The 26,260-nt window shown below is 41.7% G+C and overlaps 1 protein-coding gene across 1 annotated transcript in view; it reads right to left on the bottom strand.

The window, feature by feature from the left end:
- The window catches only part of FILIP1 (filamin A interacting protein 1), a 181,363-nt gene that overhangs the window by 97,039 nt on the left and 58,064 nt on the right, over positions 1-26,260 (bottom strand). The window contains exon 4 of the mRNA XM_024133061.2: positions 16,344-16,625. Within this exon, the coding sequence (XP_023988829.1) occupies positions 16,344-16,619 (276 nt within the window). The 5' untranslated portion in view covers positions 16,620-16,625. The remainder of the gene's footprint in view (positions 1-16,343; positions 16,626-26,260) is intronic.

The raw sequence follows: 26,260 nt of genomic DNA on the forward strand, positions 1-26,260 counted from the left end.
GTTCCCTTTTCTCCACACCCTCTCCAGCATTTATTGTTTCTAGAGTTTTTGATGATGGCCAATCTGACCGGTGTGAGATGATATCTCATTGTCGTTTTGATTTGCATTTCTCTAATGATTAATGATGTTGAGCATTCTTTCATGTGTTTGTTGGCGATCTGTATATCTTCTTTGGAGAAATGTCTATTTAGTTCTTCTGCCCATTTTTGGATTGGGTTGTTTGTTTTTTTGTTATTGAGCTGCATGAGTTGCTTATAAATTTTGGATATTAATCCTTTGTCAGTTGCTTCATTTGCAAATATTTTCCCCCATTCTGAGGGTTGTCTTTTTGATGGTTTCCTTTGCTGTGCAAAAGCTTTTAAGTTTCATTCGGTCTCATTTGTTTATTTTTGTTTTTATTTCCATTTCTCTAGGAGATGGGTCAAAAAGGATCTTGCTGTGATTTATGTCATAGAGTGTTCTGCCTATGTTTTCCTCTAAGAGTTTGATAGTGTCTGGCCTTACATTTAGGTCTTTAATCCATTTTGAGTTTATTTTTGTGTATGGTGTTAGGGAGTGTTCTAATTTCCTACTTTTACATGTACCTGTTCAGTCAGAAAGGGAATTTTAAGAGAGTTTGGGAAACTGTTGTAGGCTAACGACCACTCAAGAAAAGAATCCAGTAACCTAGAAACAATCTACACCAACTTGAAGGAAGACCAGGTGCATTCAAGCTCCTGACACACTCAAGCCACAAACCCTGATAGTTAAAACACAAGACAATAGATATGGGGTCTGAATGTTGTTACATGAATCAGGGAGTTAATGGTCCTTGAAGAGTAGCATCTCTGCATGTAGCCAAGAAAGGAATATAGGTGAAAAGGGAAAGGGGACATTACACCGAAACTTGAGATGAATTACCATATTTTAGTATATGTCACCACCCTTTTTGCTAATATACATATGATTTAAATAGCACCATGACAGTCCTGGTTAGACCATATAGGGTCAAAGGAGGAACTAATGATGTAAGCCTTGACATCTCCCCTACTTTTCCTTGGATTATAAAAATGTAGCCCTTTGTTCTCGGGGCTGTGCTCCCTTGCCAGCCTGCTTGTACCTCTCACAGCATCCATTGCTAATAAACTCACTCTTTGCCTGTCACTTTGCCTCACACTGAATTCTTTCTGTGACAATAGAACCTGAGCTTAAATAAGTCCTGACACCAGGTGAGCAGTTTCAATTAAAAGACAGTGGGTTTGAGTCCCTTCCTAAGTCAGGGATCACGGGTTCAAGTCCCAATCTGAGGTGCAAGTGGGTTCAAGTCCCAGTCTGAGTTTTGGCTGGGTTTAATCCCACCTAAGAAGCAGTGCGGTTTCACTGAAAGGAGCCTAAACATTCATTCAAGTTGTGATTTAGAGACCCCCAAAATTATTCCAAGTTATAAATCTTAAAATTTGTTGTTTTATATGGAAAAAGTTCTGTTGGCAAATAATAAAGGCTCTGACCCTTATCTGTGGAACAGAGTTCTCTTTTCCAGTGAGTTTGCTCTTCCGTTTGGACTACAAAAACAGCAGTGGCATGTTATTTTTCTGGCATACAATAGGCACTGGCTTTAAGGTCAGAAAGGCATGGTACACCTTACTAGGTCATCCTTGGGTGAGTTTACTTAACCCACCTAAGCCTCTATTTATTCCTCATCTAACTTTTTAGGGCTAGTGTGATTATTAAATCAAATGTGAAGTTCCTGGCATATAGTAGGTAGCGCAGGAAGGACGAATGGGTGATACAGACATTATTATCTTCTGCCATTTCATTGTCATTTGTTTGTTTTTCTAACTTTGTATTATCAAAAAGTTTTAAACATACACCAAAGTGAACAAACTAGTATAATGAACCACTCTTCACCTCCTCATATACTTTTTTGGGGAGGAAAGGCTGGAGCATGTTAAAGAAAATTCCAGACTTCCTGTCACCCAGCAAGAAGGAGCTTATGATGACAGTGTTTTCAGGGCAGGTTACCATCCGGTCCCTGGGTGACAGATGGTTCTGCAACTAATGTTGGCCTAACATATCCAACAAGAAAATGCATAAAGTGATGCAGGGGTAAGGTATAGGGCTGGCCAAAAAGTTCGTTCGACTTTTTCCATAAGAGCTTATGAAAAACGCGAACAAACTTTTTGGCCAACCCCACACCATGAAAGGTAGAAACCAGAATGTTCACCATCACTTGATGTTTCCTTGGCACAGCCTCACTCTTGGTCACTATGCTGAAGGTTCTGCCAAGGCCAGTCTCTGGATTTAACATGCACTACTTTAGAAAAAAATTAAAATGGTAATCCACTTTTTGTTAAAAAAAAAAAGCCTTTATATTTACCAGTTGGAACTACAAAGTAATTTTCAAAAAGCCTTTATCAAGTGCTTCACAGAGGAGTCTGTCCTCTAGGAATCTGTAATTTAAAATTGTTCTTAAAAAGAAAAACATGGACAAGTAGAAGTTTTGTTAAAAATAGTCAAACAAGATAGAAAATGATGGAGATGAATTTACCTAGGGTGGAGAAGGGTGGAAGGAGAGAAGGGGAGTGGGCATATAGTCAGGAGAAGATTAGAAAATAAGTGACCTAAATATTCCATGTCCAGGCTCCCCGGGAGATGAAGACCTTGCTGACAGACCATAATTCCATGTCTAAAGAACCCCAGGAGCTTTGATCAATCTAGCTCCCCTTATGTGGGAAGTTTCCATGTCCCCAACAAGCTGGGGATAAAGACCGGGGAGAGGAGAAAGGGAGATATGGGACGGGAGCGGGGAGGGTAAAGAGGTGTGTAAATCAGTCTGGGAGGAAGGTACGATCAAGTCAACAGAAATAACCTTGATAAAAAGGGAAACTTCTCTCTGAGTGAAGGGGAAGGGGAGAAAGGGGAGGCAAAGAATGGAGCTTCGGGGGATGGAGAGAAGTTGAGAAGACCTCAGTCGCCTAAGTAAGAGAGATCAAAGTACCTGTGAGGGATAAAGGGAGCAAGGCGAGGGGAGGGAGTTTTTCGGGAAGACGTCTGTATCTAACACCTAAAAACCTGTTCAGGTGTTCCCTTCCAAAAAACATTAAAAACAAATAAAAAGCCTTCCCCCCACCCCTCCTATTCCCTCATATCCAGCCCTGCCAACGCTCTCTATCCACAAACAAGAGGAAAGCTGGCCCGAGCACTTCTGGGCACCAGCAATCTGATACCAAGGCACTCACCGTTCCTGTGAAACTGCACCTTTCAAATGCTAGCTCAATAAATGGCTGTTCTCGGTTTCCATCCTCTGACTTGGCAGCAGCACTGAGAACTCTACATGTCTTCTTCCTGAAATTCTCTCCTCCCTGGAACCCACGACCCATCGTGGTTCTGGTCTGTCTTCCTTTCTCTTTAATCATGTCCTCTCTTCCTTTTTGACCAGTTCTTTTCTCTCTCCTCCTCTTAACCATAGTTGTTCTCTAAGGGTCTGTTTTTGGACTTGACTTTTTCCTTTTATTCTCTATCCCTTGGCTTCAACTACTGTCTCTTCAGATGAGTGCCCTGTTTGTTTCTCTATATCTGTGTTGTAGCCACTAGCCACATGTGGCTATTTAAATTAATTATTATTAAATAAAGTTTAAAATTCAGTTCCTCAGCCATAGCAGCCATATTTTATTAGTTTTGTTTTTTTTTTTTTGCGGTACGCGGGCCTCTCACTGTCGTGGCCTCTCCCGTTGCGGGGCACAGGCTCCGGACGCGCAGGCTCAGCGGCCACGGCTCATGGGCCCAGCCGCTCCGCGGCATGTGGGATCCCCCCGGACCGGGGCACGAACCCGCGTCCCCTGCATCGGCAGGCGGACTCTCAACCACTGCGCCACCAGGGAAGCCCCAGTAGCCATATTTTAAATGCTCACAAGCCACCTGTGGCTAGTGGCTGCCATATAGGACGGCACAGATATAAAACATTTTCTTCTTCATAGAAAGTTCTTTTGGACACCACAGGTCTGGATCTTACCTCTCCCCTGAGCGTCTGACCTGTCAGTATTCTAACTGACATCTCTCCCGGAATCACAAATCTATTATGCCCCCAATCTTACTCCATTTAACACACATTTTTCATAACAGTTATCTGTACAAACTCTAATTTCATTTAAAAACAGCTCCAGGTAATAAGCGAACATACCCAAATAATTGAGAAATATTTACATAGATAAGTTGGATATTTAGATGTGGTTTGTTTTACTAAAGTAAACGAGACCATTTTCACTGAAAAAAATACAGGCTATAGTCATTTATGGGAGGACTCTGCATCTTTCACATACTATCCCTGTATAGTATTTCCCCATGTCCAAAGTTTCATAAAATAATAAAAAGATTTATTTTGTGGGACATTTTCTTTATTAATTTTTTTACATTTCTCAATAAAATCAAGCTTCTCCCCTACAGTGCCAATGAGTACCTTATTCTCACTGCAGAGAAGCCAACTTTCTGATTCTATTAGGAGCACTAAAAATATTCTGCCTAACAGTGAAAATCAGACACCAAAACTCTTTGCCAAAATACTGACAGTCCTACTGGATACATGAGATTCTGAGGCATCATATTCAACAAAGAGTCAGATCTGGTCTTGATTTTAATCAGAAAGTAACCTGTCTCTCTGCTGCTGCCTAAACTTAGCAAAGACCTACCATTCTCAGCATGCTGACCATTTTGGTGGTATGAGGTTTCACTGGGCAGCCTCGCTCAGAATGACCTCAGCCCAAGATTCTAAAGATGGAGCATATTAAGTGCAGGTGAGTCATCAATTTAAAAAGTCATGCAGAGTAACTAAAGCCTCATTCTTCAGAAGCACAGAGATTCCATGGGAAGCCTTACCATGTGACAAATGGAACTCATTAAGGAAAAGAAAACCCATCCCTAAGGAAGAAAGTGATAAATGGAACTCCTGTAGGATAATCCTATCGTGCTTGGTTGCTCTAGGTAATTCCATCTGAACAGATTATTACCATTCCCAGCGGAGTTATGACATCTCTCATTAAAGATGACAGAAAAGTAAAATCTTAGTATGGTAGTAAGAACATCACTGTAAACATCTGGGACCATTACTGTTAAATCAATAACACTGTGTATACTATGAACTTACACTTTCTCTATATAGTTCAAAGTCTTTTGCAGACATTAAAAAATGGATTTTATTACTGTCTCATAGGGTGTACAAATATTAGGACCTTCTGAGGTTAATCATCAGTTACCAGTAGACAAACAATGATGTGTCCAGCCCTTTTCTAGGTACAGTGAGGCACACGAAAGAAGCAGAAGACACAACCCCTTCTCTCAAGTTGTTTCGGGCAGCAAAGAGAAGTAAGTACATAAAACACTTGGGGAATGTGTATGCATGGGAACTATGGTTTATATTTATACCAAAATAATGTAGGATTTCAGGACAGGAGAAAGACAAGTGTCAGGGAGCAAGTAATTAATTAGAAAATACTTCACAGAGGAGGTAAGCCTTTGGTGGTCCCTAAAAGAAGTTTGTGAGAGGTTGGGAGAAGGATGAATGGGCGGGGCACAGAGGATTTTAAGAGCAGTGAAAAGACTCTGTAAGATGCTAATAATGGTATATACATGTCATAATACGTTTTCCAAACCCATAGAGTATACAACACCGAAAATGAACCCTAAGGTAAACTACAGGCCTTCGGTGATTATGATGTGTCCACGTAGGTGCATCAGTTGTAACAAATGTCCCACTCTGGTGGGGGACGCTGATAATAACAGGAGGCTATGCATGTGGTCAGAGGGCAGGGGAAAATCACTACACCTTCCTCTCAGTTTTACTGTGATCCCAAAACTGCTATAAAAAATAGCCTTTAATAAAAAAGGAAAAAAAGAAATGTTGACTAGTACATGAAGGGAGTATAGGATAGAATAAGGACAAATACATGCCCTGAATTTTCCTAAAGATCCCCAATTTCTGTCCTGTAATTAGTCTTAAGGTGGAAGAAACATATAAAGAAGCTTAAGGGAAAAAACACTGGGATGGTATTAGTATTTGAGATTGTACGTGTGAGTGTCTAGGTCAGGGCTGGGAAAGAATTTGAGACTGCCTGATTGGATAGTCAGGGTCAAGTTAAGGAAAACAAAAAAAGAGATTTGATGGCTACGGGGTTGGGTGGGGGTGGGGAGGGTGGGGGGGGTAACCTGTTAATAAATAGTTTTTGTTTGTTTTTGCGGTACGCGGGCCTCTCACTGTCGCGGCCTCTCCCGTTGCGGAGCACAGGCTCCGGACGCGCAGGCCCAGCGGCCGTGGCTCACGGGCCCAGCCGCTCCGCGGCATGTGGGATCCTCCCGGACCGGGGCACGAACCCGCGTCCCCTGCATCGGCAGGCGGACTCTCAACCACCGCGCCACCAGGGAAGCCCAATAAATACTTTTTACGGACCAGTCTGATCAATTTAGATTTCAGTCTGACAGTGTCTAGAGACCTCTTGTAAATTCCTAAGCACCAGCATGACATGATCAGAGAAGCATTTTAGACGAAATAGTCTGGTAGCAATTATCTACTGAGGTTCTGCTCCCCGGCCCTCATACTTACTAAATGATACAGACTTGCTCTCCACTCCAAATCCTACCATCATCCTAGGAGGTGTTAACATTCACGACTTTAGGCAATATCTTCACTTCACCATTCCTTGACCTCAGTAATTCTAATTGACTTCACTTCCACTCCCAGGACTGCACCCGAGACCGTGCATTAGTTAAAACCGCACCACACAGAAAACGTAAGTGCAAAAAAGTCCAGCTTCAGGTCCCTCCAGCCCTCTCCGGCCCACACTCCCACGGATGTCGGCTTCCTTGCTGGGCGCTGTCTCACCACCACTCCACTTTCTTTCATTTCCGTCTTTCACTGCACCCACTGGGACAACTTCAACCCCAGATCCAGAGCTATAAAATATATCTCCCCTGTGCACTCAGGCTTCTAGACAGACTGCTGCCACTGCACGCGCACGGTCTCTCTGCTGGCTGAGTCCTCAACTCTACTCATTAATGTTCCTATTTGTCCACACTCTCCTTCCGCTGACATTCCCCTCGGTAGCGATACGGCATGTACATCTTAATCCTTAAGACCACTGCTTGGTCCCGTCTCCTTATTTTCAGCAGAATATCACTTTGTCTTTTCCTTGCTGAGAAAGCCGAGGCTCTGGGGAGATCTCCCTCAATTGCCCACCTTCCTCTACAAACGGTATATTTATCCCCACCCATTCTTTCTCCTTCTCTCTGTCACAGGAGATGAAGGTTCTCCCTCCTTTTCAAGGGCAAAACCAAGGTCAGCCCCTGACTGTGAGGGGAACCACTGAACGAAACCGCCCGCCCTGGTCAGGCAAGATAGGAACCGCTTGCTTCAGTTCTCTTACAACAGGAGGTCTTGGTAAGGAACGCGGAACTAACAAGCTACCGCCAACTGGAAGAATTAGGGAAAGGTCAAAAGGAGAGAGGAGACACCAGTCCCCATGTCCTACCAAGCTTCCAGAATCCTCCTCGCTGGAATCCATCCTGGCTGAGTGATGTGTGCGCCACCAGGAAGGACCCTGAGTCAGGATGATTGGCCACAGAACACCCAGAAACTAACCCAGTTACCGCAAAGCCCGAGAGTGCGAGCCACAGGGCAGAGCTGTTCTCCTGGGTTCCCTGACCCAGCTGCTCCCCGCTCAGGCTCCCCTTTCCAGTAAAGTCTCTTGCTTTGTCAGCACGTGTGTCTCCTCGGACAATTCATTTCCGGGTGTTAGACAAGAGCCCACGCTCAGGATCTGGAAGAGGTCCCCCTTCCTGCAACAAAACCATACCTTTGATTCCCTCCCCCTGCCTCCTTCAAGACATTGCTTCATCAAAAATGCTTGCTCTTGGGCTTCCCTGGTGGCGCAGTGGTTGGGAGTCCGCCTGCCGATGCAGGGGAACCGGGTTCGCGCCCCGGTCCGGGAGGATCCCACATGCCGCGGAGCGGCTGGGCCCGTGAGCCACGGCCGCTGAGCCTGCGCGTCCGGAGCCTATGCTCCGCAACGGGAGAGGCCATAACAGTGAGAGGCACGCGTACCACACACACACACAAAAAAAATCCTTGCTCTTTCCCATATCTTTGACCCTGCTCATTTTTGGTTCTATAACCCTTTAAACACAAAAACACATAAAGTCTCTTTCATCATTAAAAACACTCCCTTCACCTGAGTTTCCTTCTAGCTACTATCCTATTTTTCCCCTCCTTCATTATCTAAAGTTTTCCAAGTAACATCTACATCGCCTGAGTGTAGTACTCACAACAGCCCCCAGAAAGCAGAAAATAGACAGGGAGTAAACTAAGGCTCAGGGTCAACTCTAATAAGGTCAACTACCAAACCACCTGGGTTCTACAACACTTCCCTTCAGGGCCTGGCATTCAAGTTATACTGTTTTAGCCTTTTACTTTTTAATACTCCCATGTTTCACTTAAAGCCCCCAAATAGAGAAAAGCAGCCTGGTGATTTCAAAGCAGGAAGTCATCAAATGTACTAAGGGCATACTCTGTGCCAGACAAATGATTTACTGCTATGCTAAACAAAAGGGAAACTTAGCTTCTTCGGCTGTGTCCAAAAAAAAAAAAAAAAAAAAAAAGAAAATCTTTTCCCTTCCAGACAAAAAAAAGATTTTCTAAATTCCTGGATTTTCACTAGAACATGTTACTCTAGTTCTTTAACTTCCCTTCACTTCTGCAACCACTGACAGTAGGCTTACACTCACTGAAACTGCCCTGGCAAATGTTCCCAATGTCTTCTGGACCCACAAACCCAACAAACACTCTTCGGTCATAACCAACTGAAACTCTCTGCTGGTTGGACTGAAGCAGCCTCTCTGTCCTTCTTGACAGTCTTGACTCCCTTGGATTCTGCATCCTCCACCTCTTCACACCTGCTGACGACTGTTTTTCGGATGTCTTCTTCGTGGTCTCCAAATGGAGGTGCAGTTTTCCCTCCACCAAATACTTGTCCACAGAAGGCAGACTGTTCTCTGATGAACGCGACCCGTACTTTTCCACCCACTCAGTGTTTGATTCAGTTCAGGGTGGTCCCTCTGAGGGACCTCTGCCTGTCCAAGACCTTCCAGTCCTTCAGTGAAACTTTCCTCCACTCATCTCCTGAGATTTTCACAATCTTTCCCACCTTTGTACTCCCATAGTTTGCATTGCAGTTACCCTAAAAAATATTCATTCCTGGACATTCTCATCTGTCCTACAGGTTGGGAGCTCTTTCTTCACGACTGCTGTAATAGCCGGTGCCGAAAACCACACTTGACACATAGTTGGAGCTCATCAGATTTTAGCTATGAGTATTATTGTTACTCACCTTTGCATTTTTCAGACCTCCAGTTTCTTAAATATCGGAAAATCAATCAATTTTGAATTAATTAATTAATTAATGCCTTAAGAACGAATAGACTCTCTTGGTGAGAAAAAAGAGCGGACAGAGGACTCACCTATAGTAGGTAGTAGTGAGGTTAAAAAAGAAAAAAAAAAACCAAACTCATGAACAATATTAAAGAAAATGGCTAGGAGCCCCAAAAGGAGAGAACAGAGGAAACTTCTAACAATCCACAGGCATAATTGAAACAGAGCGGGGCCTTGTGGGGCTCCCAGGCATGGAGGCCTTTTTTTTTTTTTTTTTTTTTTTTGCGGTATGCGGGCCTCTCACTGCTGTGGCCTCTCCCGTTGCGGAGCACAGGTTCCGGATGCGCAGGCCCAGCGGCCATGGCTCACGGGCCCAGCCGCTCCGCGGCATGCGGGATCCTCCTGGACCGGGGCACGAACCCGTGCTCCCCGCATCGGCAGGCGGACTCCCAACCACTGCGCCACCAGGGAAGCCCATGGAGGCCTTTTTTGTTCCCCGTTTCTTGTAGGCAAGACTCCAGCCTCCAGGACCTTCCCTGAGCTCCAAAGGGCAGATTCAAGCAGTTGCTAATCAAGGGAGGAGCAGCCAAGAAACCGCCTGAGGCAAGATGAAAGGCACAAGAGAAGCTCACCAAGATTAGGAGACCGGGGACTTCCCTGGTGGCTCAGTGGTTAAGAATCCGCCTACCAATGCAGGGGACATGGGTTCGAGCCCTGGTCCAGGAAGATCCCACATGCCACAAAGAGTAGCCCCGCTTGCCGCAACTAAAGAAAGCCATCATGCAGCAAGACCCAATGCAGCCATAAATAAATAAGTAAAAGATTAGGAGGCCGATCACCTGAGACCCTGCACACACCCTAATCTTGACAGCAACTCCATCCTTGGGAAGTACTGTTGTAAAACTCCTTATCAAATCCTCTTGGAAAAAAAAAAAAAAAAAAAAAAAATCTGATTAACCCTTCCAGACAAAAAAAAGATTTTCTAAATTCCTGGATTTTCACTAGAACATGTTACTCTAGTTCTTTAACTTCCCTTCACTTCTGCAACCACTGACAGTAGGCTTACACTCACTGAAACTGCCCTGGCAAATGTTCCCAATGTCTTCTGGACCCACAAACCCAACAAACACTCTTCGGTCATAACCAACTGAAACTCTCTGCTGGTTGGACTGAAGCAGCCTCTCTGTCCTTCTTGACAGTCTTGACTCCCTTGGATTCTGCATCCTCCACCTCTTCACACCTGCTGACGACTGTTTTTCGGATGTCTTCTTCGTGGTCTCCAAATGGAGGTGCAGTTTTCCCTCCACCAAATACTTGTCCACAGAAGGCAGACTGTTCTCTGATGAACGCGACCCGTACTTTTCCACCCACTCAGTGTTTGATTCAGTTCAGGGTGGTCCCTCTGAGGGACCTCTGCCTGTCCAAGACCTTCCAGTCCTTCAGTGAAACTTTCCTCCACTCATCTCCTGAGATTTTCACAATCTTTCCCACCTTTGTACTCCCATAGTTTGCATTGCAGTTACCCTAAAAAATATTCATTCCTGGACATTCTCATCTGTCCTACAGGTTGGGAGCTCTTTCTTCACGACTGCTGTAATAGCCGGTGCCGAAAACCACACTTGACACATAGTTGGAGCTCATCAGATTTTAGCTATGAGTATTATTGTTACTCACCTTTGCATTTTTCAGACCTCCAGTTTCTTAAATATCGGAAAATCAATCAATTTTGAATTAATTAATTAATTAATGCCTTAAGAACGAATAGACTCTCTTGGTGAGAAAAAAGAGCGGACAGAGGACTCACCTATAGTAGGTAGTAGTGAGGTTAAAAAAGAAAAAAAAAAACCAAACTCATGAACAATATTAAAGAAAATGGCTAGGAGCCCCAAAAGGAGAGAACAGAGGAAACTTCTAACAATCCACAGGCATAATTGAAACAGAGCGGGGCCTTGTGGGGCTCCCAGGCATGGAGGCCTTTTTTTTTTTTTTTTTTTTTTTTGCGGTATGCGGGCCTCTCACTGCTGTGGCCTCTCCCGTTGCGGAGCACAGGTTCCGGATGCGCAGGCCCAGCGGCCATGGCTCACGGGCCCAGCCGCTCCGCGGCATGCGGGATCCTCCTGGACCGGGGCACGAACCCGTGCTCCCCGCATCGGCAGGCGGACTCCCAACCACTGCGCCACCAGGGAAGCCCATGGAGGCCTTTTTTGTTCCCCGTTTCTTGTAGGCAAGACTCCAGCCTCCAGGACCTTCCCTGAGCTCCAAAGGGCAGATTCAAGCAGTTGCTAATCAAGGGAGGAGCAGCCAAGAAACCGCCTGAGGCAAGATGAAAGGCACAAGAGAAGCTCACCAAGATTAGGAGACCGGGAACTTCCCTGGTGGCTCAGTGGTTAAGAATCCGCCTACCAATGCAGGGGACATGGGTTCGAGCCCTGGTCCAGGAAGATCCCACATGCCACAAAGAGTAGCCCCGCTTGCCGCAACTAAAGAAAGCCATCATGCAGCAAGACCCAATGCAGCCATAAATAAATAAGTAAAAGATTAGGAGGCCGACCACCTGAGACCCTGCACACACCCTAATCTTGACAGCAACTCCATCCTTGGGAAGTACTGTTGTAAAACTCCTTATCAAATCCTCTTGGGTTGGGACACAACCCCTCATGGGTTTTGGAGAAAGGAGACTGCTGTGTCACCCTTTGCCTGGCAAAGTAATAAAGCTCTCCTTTTCTACTTCACCCAGAACTCTGTCTCCGACATTCGGTTCGGCACTGGTGTACAGAGAAGCTGAGCTTTCAGTAACGATATTATCTGTTTCATAAATCATCTTTGAAATACAACAACTCTTCCTGTCAGTCACCCAGATGAAGGAAGGTTTCTCATTGTGTAGTGACTCTGCCTCTGACTCAGCCTGGCGAACACCAAAGCCCAGTGGAATGGTAGCGCACTGTATAGTTACGTTATCTTGTTTTCTCTGAGCCTCCTTACGCACAGGTAGAAGAGAACTAACTATAAGGACAAAGGAAAATATGATGAAAGTCAATTTGAGGTTGGTTTTTCTAATATGTATTTGAGTGGCTATATCAAGGGAATTTACTATATAAAAGAGCTAGATATTTTTTTCACCAAGAAAAAGAATCAATTAGTATCCTGTTTTTGAATTATTCTACAAGAATATCCTTCTGCCAAGTATTCTGGCTTTTTGATGTAAGTACCATTTCCTTTGAACTTGTGTCGTTTTTAGTTCAGCCAAATTGACTGGCTTCTTGAAAGTACTATTTTTGGACAAATACAAGGGGAAATTAATCATGATGCCCAAGTGATGGTCTGGGTGTACTATTTCATTATTTTCAGTTTAGTCTAAGAAATATGTAAGCAGTTTTTCACCCAGAGAGTAAAAATGTTCCAATTTATTAGAAAGTACTTGTTACTGGAAGCAGTCAAGGACAGAAGAGTAATCATGGAAACCATCCCAGCTGCTTCTATGCAGGCAATGCCGGCCAGTAATTGTGCTGAAATGAGGAGCTTGCATCTGCTAAGGTGTGGCTTGAAAAGTCTGGAAGATGTCACTCTCCAAGACCAAGGGCATGACATGACCAGTTCCAGACAAGACTCCTTAAAATGCAAAAATCCCTGGGAGGAGCAACTCCATTTCTAATGCATGTCTTGAAGGTGAACGTCAAGAGTTCACTGGACACCTCACTGGCAAAAACAAAACAAAACAAAACAAACAAAAAAGCAGCCAATTTGCAGATTTTCCAAAAAGCCATTGCTAACAATAAAGGTCAAAGGTCATTCTGTCTACAAGGTTGGTTCAACGAATTCCCATAGATCACACAACAGATTCCAAAGACAGCAGAGTACTGGTACCAGAAAGCACAGAGAATTGTCTATAATGTCCAAAACGCTGGCTATGGAGATGAAGAGAATGAGTGAGATCAAAAAGAAGCCTAAGAAAAAGAAAACTGGCGTGAAGAGCCTGAGTGAACCTCCATCTCCTAGTTTCCCCCCAAGTCACTTCCAGGGTACATCTCCTACAGGCAGGCTTGATCTCAGTCTCATCTCCCCAATATTATAAGCCTTTTTCTCTGTGTGTCACCCTCCTGATTTTGACCAGTGGTTCCAGCCCCCCACAAGGCTGACCCTCACAGATCAGTGAATATGAAGCCCCAGGGTTGCGTGGTGCCCAGCCCGTGGCCACGTGACGCTCCTCCCCGCATCCCCAGTTTTCTCAAGATCCAGATCACACCAAAATGCAAGGCGCAGGCCATAGTCCACGTCCTTGATGTGAAAGAAACCTTCCTCACTTTCTCCCCCCAAAAATTCTCATCATTTCACAAAATGGCTTTGGCCCTGGAGTTCACAGGGTGAGTCTACTTCAAAGAAATCCTGAAGATGAAGAATAAATATAAAGGTCCTAGAGCCCACCCCTGCACATCCCCCGAGTGGAAATGTTATAAAGGAAGGGACAGTGAACTGAGAGACAGAGAATCTGGATCTGGAGCAAACGTTAACTAAATTGCTGCGTGACCTTGGGCGAGTCACATAACTTGTCTGAGTGTCAGTTTCACACCTGAAATATAAAGGAGGTGGATAGACACCTCAGAGCTGCTTGTCAGCCCTGATACTTTATAGAACCTCGGAACAGCACATGCAGAGGAAGGGTATTTGAGTCATAACACAGCTGCTCCATAAAGGGAGGGTGATAGGTGGCCTTTGAGGTCTGGGAGACAACTCACTAAATGCTCATAAATGTCAAGCTGAAGAGCATATAGGCCCGAGCCGAGGGTACCTAACCTCTCTGTCTCTCTTCTCAGTGCCAGATCTTTAAATAGACGTTTTTTTTCTTGTCTCTATTGTGGCAAACCTGGCCCATAGCTGTCACATTTTCACCAGCCCACTCACATTTGCTAATGCCGACTCCCTCCCACTCTTAGCTACAACACACACACCCCCTCCTGTGACAATGAAATGTAAATATGGGAAATATAAATATTCCTCTAAATATAGGAACATTCTCATTTTTAACAAATCTAGTATTGCAAAATCTGCATTTACAAGTACAGATACTTACACATGTATGTGCGTGCATATAAATATATGGGGGTATGGATTTTTTGCTTTGCAAGTGAATTCACCAGGAAATTCCTTATAATATCAGGTCCTTCATTTCTCCACTGCCTCCCCTACAAATACCTTACACTCTTTCCTTACGTATTGCTGCTCAGGAATACATCTATTTTGGAAGGTAAAGTATCCTGTATTCACAAAGATTAAGGGAGAGCAAAATGCATTTCTTTGGTGCCTTCTACTTAATTTCTTTAATGTCCCGGGTGTACGGGCTTGTATTTTGCATGCCTAGGCTCTGGAACCATTATCTGGAAACACCATGAACATAAAAGCCATGTGAATCTTAAATACAGTCCACAATCTTCCATGATATAACATCCTTCTACAGAAATCAGAGTCTAGAAGAGCCACAGGCTTCACACAAGCCACCATGCCTGGAGGAAATAAGCTGATGGCAGTGCTTTGTGAAGATTTCTTAGGTCACTGTTGTACCTTCCACTCAGGTCAACAGCTGTAGGCTGGAAGCAGCTTAAAAAATTGGACTAATATACTCTGACTACTTAAACAATAAATGTTAATCGAACAATAACCACATTTCTGGCAGTGGTGAAGTTATTTTTAGTAATGGTGGTGCTCTGGAAATTTTCATCTTTTGCTGTGAAATGCAAAGGTGATTTTTCTCAGCCTATAAATGGTAAGCTCAATCGCACTTGTTTGTTTTTAATTTGAGTTTTGCATGTTTTTTATTTCTCTTTACCCCAGGAGTTTCCTTATCTGTAGGCACTCACAGATTAGAACAGGAACAGATCAGATCCCCCTAGTTGAGGGTAGGTTGCAAGTAATATGTCTGATGCTAACAGCACCAAACAAAGGCTTCAGAATCTCATTCAATTTTTAGTATTCCCCTAGAGGCTTATGCAAGTTAAGAACCTAACAAAAACAAAAAGGAAAACAGCAACCTCACTCTTAAATCATCCTCTCCTCCAAAAAAAAAAAAAAAAAAAAGTTATTGCTTCCCCACTTGGAGAAGTATAATTGTCCAAGGCTCAGAAACTCAGAAGAATCCCATCTCCCTCTTGGATCCTTAAAAACATTCTCTTAGTGGGGGACCAGGCAGCCACAGAAGGTTGGTGGGGATGGACAGTGGAAAGTGCCCTGGACCAAGAATCAGGAGGCCTAAGATGAGATCTGGACAACCCATTAACCCTTCTGGGCCTGTCTCCTCGTTATAAATTATAGATAATGATACCCACATTATTACTGAGATCGAATGAGATAATAGACTTGAAAATGCTTTGTGAAAGTATCAAGTGTTCACAATACAATGCTCTGCTGATCTGAGTGCATCTCAACTCCTATGACATTGTAGAAAATTAAAGCTGAAAGTCACAAAAAAGAGAGAAAAGAGTAAGACTGGTTTAAACAAAGTTTCCTTCTCTTTCTCTCTGTCTCTCTGTCTTTCCCTCTACCTCTTTATCTCTCTTTTACTCTACCTTCTGGAAAAAAGCAAAAGTAGCCATTGATCTTAACTCTGCCTGCTAATAATCATGACTTTTTCACAGTTTGCAACCACAGTCAAGGGCTAAATTAGATATTCTCATTGATTACCTACTACTAAGTGTTAAATTATTATCAAAATTATGTCATGAAGAAATTTTCTGCTTCTAGAGAAGCTTGATGTTAGAATCAGCATCTATTCATGTATTCGTTCATTCAACAAAAACGTATTCAGTGCAAACTTGTGCCAGGCACTAGGGATGCAGGAACGAATGAGGAAAATAGTCCTTTTCCCCATGAAGTTCACAATCCAGTGAGGTAGACAGGTTCATAATCTCTTATTTTATATCTTCAGACTAGAGACACAATGATTGAAAAAATTGGACTCTACCTGCAGCTCCCCTTCCATTATACTCAGTAGCTGGATGAGGTCTTCTTTGGATAACTCCAAGGATTTCTTATTCTTTCGTGCACTTTCTCCAGATGGTTTTAGGTGTCGTTTGACAGTTCCTGAGGCCATGACATCTTCCTCCTTTCTATTTGATTTGTTCTTCTTTTTTGTATCTTCCGAGAGACTTTTATCATCAGCATTGCTGATGATGGAGGACTTGGGGCAGGAGACATGCCCGTTGGACGAACTTTCACCACCCTGGTTTCGGGATCTCATTCCCACCTACAACACATGAAAGAAGATAAGATGTTTTTACCACCACTGAAATTATTTTCGGCTAACTACTTCGAAACTAATAGCAGCTTTACAACATCACCAAGAAAGAAAAACCAAAAGATCAGTCCCAAGTTAGCTTCCTTACAGCTTTAATGAACGTGTTGTTAAAAACTTCAGGAAATTACTTTGACCATCTTCAGGAAAAAATGAAAATGTGATTCTAACCTCACAAACATCTCAAGCCAAGTAATCAAGGTCAACATCAGCAAGGCTAAGTCACGTTGATAGCACTGCTGATTCTATCAAGTATCTTTGATAGAATGTGATAAGAATGGCACTTTACCTTTGTGATCTTCCTTCTCCAAAACATGACCCAAGTCTAATAATGAGAAAAACATCAAGCTGATCCCAACTGAGAGACACTCTACAGAATGCCTGACCAGTAATTTTTAAAACTATCAAGGTCATCAGAAACAAGGAAAATTTGAATAACTGTCACAGCCAAGAGAAGGCTAAGAACACATGAGAACTAAACATAATGTGGCATCCTGGATGGGATCCTGAAACAGAAAAAAGACATTAGGGAAAAATTGAGGAACTATGAATAAAACATGGACTTTAGTCAATAATAATGTGTCAGTGTTGGTTTATTAATTATAACAAATGTACCATACTAACGTAAGGTGTTAATTATACAGGAAACTGGGGGTGGGGTGTATGGGAACCCCCAGTATTATCTTTGCAATAATTCTGTGAATCTAAAGCTTTTGTAAAATAAAAAGGTTATTTTAAAAAATGATTCTAAATTGTCTATCAGAAAATGCAAACCTCAAACCCTGCCAGGAACAAGTTGGAAGTCACAATGTGCAGAAAAATCCACATAGAGTGAGGGTTGGCGGGGCTTGAAGTGGAGAGAGAAAAAGGGAAAAGCCAAGGGAAGGGGGGGTAGTTTTTAGTGATATGGAATTCTGTTTTTCCATAGCCTCTTTTTCAAAAGCAGGTGTGTTTTGTTTTGTTTTTTTAAATATCAGTCATTTACAGTAATAAGAACAAGAGTACAAAGAATTGGGAGAAAACAGATCAATTTCAAAATCAAAATTTTTAAAAATACTTTGAAGTAAAGTAAAGAAAAGAGACAAAACAGCAGTTAATCTGTCCCATGAGGAACACAATTGAGTCATTCATTCTGAACGCTTTGCAGAGTCTGTGTCAATCTCTGAGCAAAAGAACTTGACTAACAGGTATGATACAAACAAACACACCGAACTCAAAGGCTAAGCCTCCCAGTTCAGGGAAGATAGCTCTAATATCCTGGGGGCGGTACCACAAAATTTGCCTAAACCCTTAAATAGAGTAGCTTAGTGCATGGGCTTATTTAAAACTCACAGTATAAATAGTCCTTCCCTTGAACAGCTAAGCAGCAAGATTTTCATTACTCATTCCAGAGAAAATACAGAGACTTGTTTTCTGAAAGTAAATTTCCTTTATGAACCCAACCATAGTTAAGAAACCAAGGAAAGCTTTTCAAAACACTAGGTTTATAACAGAAAAACAAATACAGTGTGATGTTTCCTTTTAGATAGCGAACATTCAACTCTTCTAACAAATCTTGAAATCTACATTCATGCTCCTTTTTTGAACTGAACCCTTACAACCAGATGGACCCTTTTGTGTGTGTGTGTGAACTTTCTATAGCACCCTAATTTTGAACACTATAAACTGAAAATGTGGTCCTTAATACTAGCGCCGTGTTTTCTGGTTTACTCACTGATTAGTTCCTGAAATTTTAGAGCATTTTCGTGCTTTGCTGGTGAACAAAGAATAAATGTTTCTTTGTAATGGAAGCCAGAGCATTTTAGAGCAGACCTACTGTATTTTCTCACAGCTTGTTTGTGGCAGAGTGGGCTGACTTAAATCCCAAGCCAAAAAGAAAAGACGAATAGAAGGTTTTGAATGTCAGCACAATACACCACCCTGAATATGCCTCTTTGGCATATTGATGACTTTAAGCTCATTATTTTTAAGAAACAGCAGACACATGTGAAGCTCTGAAACCTGGGTAGAAATTACCCTTTTTTAAGACATATTTACATTTCTAAGGGAAATCTCTGTAAGGGTGTCTCCCTCGCTGTACCAGGAAGAGAAGGATGACTCTAAAATCTCTAGAAACTCTTATCAATGCAGAAGGCAATGACTTAAATCTGCATTTACTATGCTTTTCTTGTTTACTGGTTTCCTCATAACCTCTCATAAGTAGCTCCCCAACTCCCGACATCTTTCTTTTGTCTTTAGCTGAAGCTGGTATTTAAGGTGATGGCTTGGGCCATTTCAGAGAGTTACGTGGTTTTCCTGGGTCTCTCCCATGTATACCGGAGGTATACATGTTATTAAACTTCTGTTTGTTTTCTCCTACTAATCTGTATTTTTATTATAGGGTTATATCAGCCAAGAACCTTAGAAGGGTAAAGGGAAAATTATTTTTCCTCCCCCCACAGTTTCAAATTTAACTCTTGACCTGTTACACATCAGAACGAAGACACATGGGCTTCCCAAATTGAACTGTGACTCCCTATGACTCCATATGCCACATGTGAATTTCTTTGATCTGAAATAATTTTCTCTGTTAGATCTTAAGGCTCTTTGGGATGGTACATCAAATATTGATTTAACAACTTCAATTTAGATCATGCGTTAATGGAAGTTCCAGGCAATATTTCCCAAGGCACGGGAAGTAAGATGGTAATGTCTTAAAGTTAATCATACGCAACATTTGTGTTTGACTCTAGCATGTGCTTGTGTCATTTTCCCCTGGATTTCCTGTATCTTTTATAGGATCTACAGCATTAGGATATTTGTAAAATAGGACAAATGCATATCTATCTATATATTACATGCACGTAATTATATTTGCAAACACACAGAAAGTGGCATTTACCTAGTACCAACTCTATATTTAGTTGTTTCTAAAAATTTCAGTCTAATATTGAAACGAAGCAAATCCTGTGGGGCCCTCCCGGGTGCAAGAGTCCATCCATGTTCCCCATTTCTTGTTTGTAGAAAAAGGTGTTAGTCTCCTAGGCCTTCCCTGGGGTACAAAAAACAGACTCAAGCAGTTACCAATTAGGAAAGTGAGGGATTGAAGAAGCAAAGGAAAAGCAGTCAAGCAAGAAAAGTAATAATAGCTTAAACAATAGTTCAGCAATAAAGCAGAGTCCCAGTTCCTCCTCAAGGGATATACATAACATATCTTTGAGTTGTTCTGCAGAAACGAAGACCCACCCCCCGGACCCACAGGTGGAGGATGGTGACTACATGCTGACCACAAGCAGGTAGACCCCAGACTGGTTGGAGCTAGAAGGTTGATGTTGAAGATTCCTGAAACATCATCCCATTACCTCACCACCAACCAACTGGAGGAAAGTCACGCACCCTACAATCCTCACCCCAAATGTTTCCTTAAGAAAACCTTCCTTGAAAGCCATCAGGGAGTTTGGGTCCTTTGAGCATAAGCCATCCATTCTCCTTGTTGAGAATGCAATAAACGCTGCACTTTCCTTCATCTCGACCCAGTGTCAGTAGATTGGCTTTGCTGTGCCACAGGCGAGTGGACTAAAGTTCAGTTCAGTAATGATATTAATATTTTTAAATAAAATTTTTGTAGTATTACTAGCTTTCACAGAATTATATTAATTAATGAAGAATAATTATAGATTTAATTAATTATTGGCAGGATTAATTACTTTTACAGAAAAAACACATATTTTAGAATTATCTAATTGTTTTATATCACCAATCAGGTCAAAAGATTGAGTTTCCTATTCTCTTCCACATGAATTCACTTTAGCTGATGGAAAATCTCATGTGCTGGACCTGTGATGTTAATTCTGCGCCTTAGCAAGTATTTTTTCTCTGTGACTCTGAAATTTCACATTAATTGCTTTTGCTTTGACACGTGCACAAAAATTTTAGTCCTTTCCTAGTGATCCACATAGGGTCTTCTATCTTTACCTCCACAACAAAGTCAGCCGTCAGCACCTGTTCTATGTCAGGATTGCAAAAGTACTCAGAGATAGCAAACTAGTCAAGAAATGTTTTAGAAAGGAATTGGACAACATGTAAGAAGGAGAAAAACATAATTTCTCAATAGTGTAACCAAGCTTGCCCTCAATAATATCCACTTTAAACCACTTTATTCTACTTAGTAGAAGATAGAGTCCAGACAAGAACAGACTTTCATGTATCATATTTAGTGACATTCATACTCTTCTGGATTCTAATAGCTCTGTTTCTTAAGTGCTACACAGTGTGCTATGCATTTTACGTACAACATCTCAATTAAATTAATATTCACATTAACCCTAGTGGGTGCTATTATTCTCAGTTTTACAGATGAGGCCACTGAGGTTTAAAGAGATTAAATATCTTTTTCTGGATCACACAGCTACTCCTAGGGAATAGAAGAGCTAGGATTTGAACTCAGGTGTGACCCTAAATACTCACTCTCTATATGGCTTTTTTCTAAGTTCTTAAACACATGCAAATTGGAAGTGAAGGGGCCACCCTGGAAAGCAGATGACCCAGACAGTTTTACAAATGTTTTCTAAATTCATGTTTTTTCACTTCATACTACAGAGTTGGAGAAATTCATTCATCTGTCTTCTTCCATAGGCACTCTTGCAAAACTCACACAGCAACTGAAATTAGGTTGCTAAGCAAAAATACTCTTCCCAAAATAATTAACCTGCTGCAGACCTTGTAAAATGATGACTCATTTAAAAATCTTTCTGAGAAGCAGAAGGGCTAATTATTAAGGATACAGGTTATGAAAACAGGATGTAGTCTGAACAGGGACCATTACAGACTTAATGTGTTAAAAGTCCCAGAGTTGAACAATAGTAAATAAACATTTAGTCAGAGTTGGCCAAATTCTGTCCATTGTGCTCACAGGAGTAGCAGGCAGATAACAGAAAGGCATCTGGCACTCTGTAGGCTTCTTAATAGTTAGTTGGGGGTGGGGGCAGAATACATGGCCCCAAATATGCCACTTTGGCATGTGGATTGTTTTGAGCTAAAGGCAATCAAAACCCAGCAGACTCAGGTGAAGCTCTTTTCCTCCCCATCAACTGCCCAAATTTACGTTGGAAAGGGGGCCTATACCAGGAAGAGACACATGTTTTACCTAAGAAACAGAATCTGTAATAGGGCAACATTTGTTTTCAAACATTTCCTCTGCCTTCCTGTGAATGGCCTTCCTCCCCCTTGTATCCCCAGACCCACACCCCTTTCCTTAGCTCAAGGTTTTACAGAAGCTTCAATTACCTGGCTGCCATTCAGGTCTCAGATTTTCATGGGACTCCTGTACGTATAAAATTAAATTTGTTTTTCTCCTATTAATCTGTCTTATAGCAGTTTCATTATTAAACCAGCCAAAGAAGGTTGGGACATGTAAATAACAAACTTTCTGAATGAAGCCAAGAATGCCTTTGCTTCGTCCCAATGCATGTCCTTTGAAGAAACTGCTCCTCAAGAAATGGTGTAAATAAATTGAAGATTCACATCAGCTATAGAATTGTTTTGTTTTTTTTTAATCAGTGTTATTTGGGGCACAGATTCTTCTATTTAATAAGTAAATCATCCTAACATAGTTCATGAAATACATTTACTTTTCCTTGCATAGTAATTAGCAACACTTTGCATGGAATTTTCTGACTACGGTGTGAAGAAAAGAAAGACCAAATTTTATTCCAAACCTCTCTCTTTTAGGTCTATGGTCATCTCTCTTCTTCCTTTTCCTTCCCATATGTTGGGCAATAAACAGTGTACTGTCAGATGAACAATATCCTAGGAATCAGAAAATATTTATAACAATTTTGAGTAATTTATACTGAACTAACAAGTATTTCTAGAGCCTTTGAACAAGTAAAAAGGACAAAGAAAAAAGTCCTCGGCAATTAAACACCCGTTCCAGCTGCCATCTTCATCAGCTCCTGCAAATCTTGACCTTGAATTTTCCCTACCAGTCTCACCCTTGCTCTTGCCTCCTTTCGGATTTGTCTTTCCATGTTATGATTCAATGTTGGCCACAATACTCTCCATCCCTACCACCAACAAAACCTTCTTTTCTGCATAAATTAGGTTTTGGCATCTTTCCTATGCTTCTCAAGTATCCATCCACCTCCTGTTCCTGGTTTTATTTTATTTATATTCTATTTCAAGAACCTACCCAATGCACAGGTTGAGATACCACAATAATTTTATTTATATAATTTCCATTTTTTAATTACTTTATAGAATTATAACTATATTGCATAGCAAAAAGGAAAGCACAAAATTACAGAAAGCCTACTTTTTCCAGTGTGGCCTGGCAAAAAGCCTGCTGCAAGTGGGGCTTCCAGAACATGAGCATGGAACTGTCCTGATTCTTTCTTTTATACATAAATGACAATACCTACAGCCCTCAAAACTAGAGGCAAAAGAAAACATCTGTTATGTGAATTTTAAGATGCAAAAGACCCATCCAATCAACTACTATATTTCCTAGTATCAGTGCCAGATTATTCCCCTTATCGTTCATTCTAACAGCACATACTGTTAATAAATGTTCCTAGGTTTGCCCTTAAATTTTCTTTACAATTTTCTTTCATTTTCGTAATCCTATTTATGCAGCAAGCCATGTTAAATGATTTTTCACTTCTCATTATCTACACTCATAAAATCCTCAAAATAACTAAGGTTTTTGTTTATGTGAAACCTTTTCATTCTACTAGGACAAATCTACCCAGACCAACTGAAAATTCTTCTAAATGATTTCACAAAATGTTAGAATTCAAGAAAGGGGATTCTGTTGGAGTCACTGCAGTGATGTTGTAACCAAAAGTTTAAGGAAAATATTACAACTGTGGCAAAATAGAAAAATATTATTCTACTCTAGCCTAAAACCATGGTGAAATATTTTATGGAGTTCTGCTTAATGTTTTTCAAGGAAGATAACAGCAGACCTGGAAAAGGTTTCCAGAAAAAAAAAATAATAATAACAAGAGAATAGATCAGGGAACTGCCATGAAATAAGAAAAAAAATTTTAATTGTATATTGAGTCTGAATGAATGTACAATTGGAGGGTTTTAAAACTTTGAATATAAAATAGGGTGGCCTCTCTTTTTGTTTTATCTGACAAAGAAAACATCTCTGGAAAATTACCAGACTCCTGGTTAGCCAGAACTAGAATTCCTTCCTGTATTTCATCACTTCTGAAAAGGCCCAGCCCCACAATTGACAAGAATCAGTCGTTTCCTTTCACTCACAAAAGAGCCTTATCTATAGCTACAGAGAAAAATATCTTAGGCTTTCTCTCAGCAGTCTATATGTGATTAATTATTCTTAAATATTATTATACTTCTATTCACAATAATAGTAGCTGACCTTTACTGAGGAGCTTATGCTCTGAGCACTGGGTTAAGTATCTGACATAGTATTGTCTCATGAAATCCTGATAGCAATGCATAAAGCAGGTACATCAAAAAATCTAGAAACAATAAATGCTGGAGAGGGTGTGGAGAAAAGGGAACACTCTTGCAGTAAGTCAGAAAGAGAAAAACAAATACCGTATGCTAACACATATATAAGGAATCTAAAAAAAAAAGGTTCTGATGAACCTGGGGGCAGGACAGGAATAAAGACACAGACATAGAGAATGGACGTGAGGACACGGGGAGGGGGAAAGGTAAGCTGGGACAAAGTGAGAGAAAGGGTAAACTGGGACAAAGTGAGAGAGTGGCATGGACATATATACACTACCACATGTAAAATAGATAGCTAGTGGGAAGCAGCCGCATAGCACAGGGAGATCAGCTCGGTGTTTTGTGACCACCTAGAGGGGTGGGATAGGGAGGGTGGGAGGGAGGGAGATGCAAGAGGGAGGGGATATGGGGATATATGTATACCTATAGTCAATTATTTGAGAATATTTTCTGCAGAAAGACAAACATTTTTTTCTAACAGGAAATTTTGCACAGTTGGCTTACTAGAATAATCAGCTATTGTGCAAACTAGAATTTTTTTAATTTGCCTAATTAAAAGAATCAGTTCATCCATATCCAGTAGTATGGCAATTATTGTATTTCTTGAGTCTTAGTGACTTTTTCAATTCAAAGACTCAGAAGTCAAAACATTTCAAGCGCAAAGTTACTCTTCAGCTCCTCGAGAACCTCAAGCACTGAGAAGTAAAAAGACAGTGTCAGGAGAGCAGGGGAAGAGAAGGTGGTCTTAGAAGAACAAGGTATTACACAAGTAGAAACTAGAGGAAAAAAATCTGCTGCAATAGTGGGATTCTATGTTAACTCTTGTTGCTTTACTGGATGCTATACCCTGTGAGTAAACTTATTTCAGCCCCAGGAAAGGATGGCTGCGAGTTCATTTGTGTTGCTGTGGTCCTGATATAGAGGTAAAAACTGCCATTCAGCTTCCTCCTTGCACCTGGAGAATCCAAACAAGGCTGTGTTCTGGTTTACCTCTGGCCCAGGTACTGGCCGTGCTATTTTGGGCAAATGTCTAAATCTCTCTAAGCTTCACTTTCCTTATCTTTCTTTTTAACATCTTTATTGGAGTATAACTGCTTTACAACGTGTGTTAGTTTCTGCTTTACAACAAAGTGAATCAGCTATACATATACATATATCCCCATATCCCCTCCCTCTTGCATCTCCCTCCCTCCCACCCTCCCTATCCCACCCCTCTAGTAGCATACGGTATTTGTTTTTCTCCTTCTGACTTACTTCACTCTGTATGACAGACTCCAGGTCCATCCACCTCACTACAGATAACTCAGTTTCATTTCATTTTATGGCTGAGTAATAGTCCATTGTATATACGTGCCACATCTTCTTTATCCATTCATCTGTCGATGGACACTTAGGTTGCTTCCATGTCCTGGCTCTTGTAAATAGTGCTGCTATGAACAGCAACCTAAAATCAGTTGTAATGTAGGAAGTCATGGGTTGTGTCTGTTTTGAACTCCTCCTGACTTTGGTCTTTTCTGAGCGTCCCTTGTCTTGGGGTAGGTCAGAGTATAGGGAGCCTAAACCGAAAACAAACACAGCTACTTTATAAACCAAGCCAGGAGAAAAGTAAAAATTATTCCTATTGGAATACATTCTATGGATGCTACTGAAGCCATATGATCGTCAAAGGTGTTTGATGTTTAAAGACTCTCTTCACTTTGATGCTGTGTGAAGGGGCTGTGAATTCTATGGCCATTAACCAAACTTCATAAACCTAGTTGCTACTTGAATGCGAAGGCTGGAAAGAACAGTCAAGAGGAGAATTTTGTGATTAGCTAATTAAGGTGCATGAGGAATCGACTCTATCTAAAATGCCATGCTATCCCAGTGCAGAAGTTTCAGGCTCATTTTGTGGGCAGGAAGTATGTGAGAAAATGAGTCACCACCTTTTGGAATAATTTTTTCAAACACGTAATGGCCCCTAACCCCCTCTCTTCTCCACCCTCCAGCCACCCTACCTCAGCGTACCACCCAACTCCACGGTGGACCTAAAGGTGTCCCAAGACCTCACGTATCAAAAGCCTCAGCCTTTGCTTTTCTAACATGCTGAATCCTCCCGGAGATGTTTGCCATTAACTCCAAGG

Source organism: Physeter macrocephalus, chromosome 10 (genome assembly GCF_002837175.3).
Source record: "Physeter macrocephalus isolate SW-GA chromosome 10, ASM283717v5, whole genome shotgun sequence".
NCBI lineage: Eukaryota > Metazoa > Chordata > Mammalia > Artiodactyla > Physeteridae > Physeter > Physeter macrocephalus.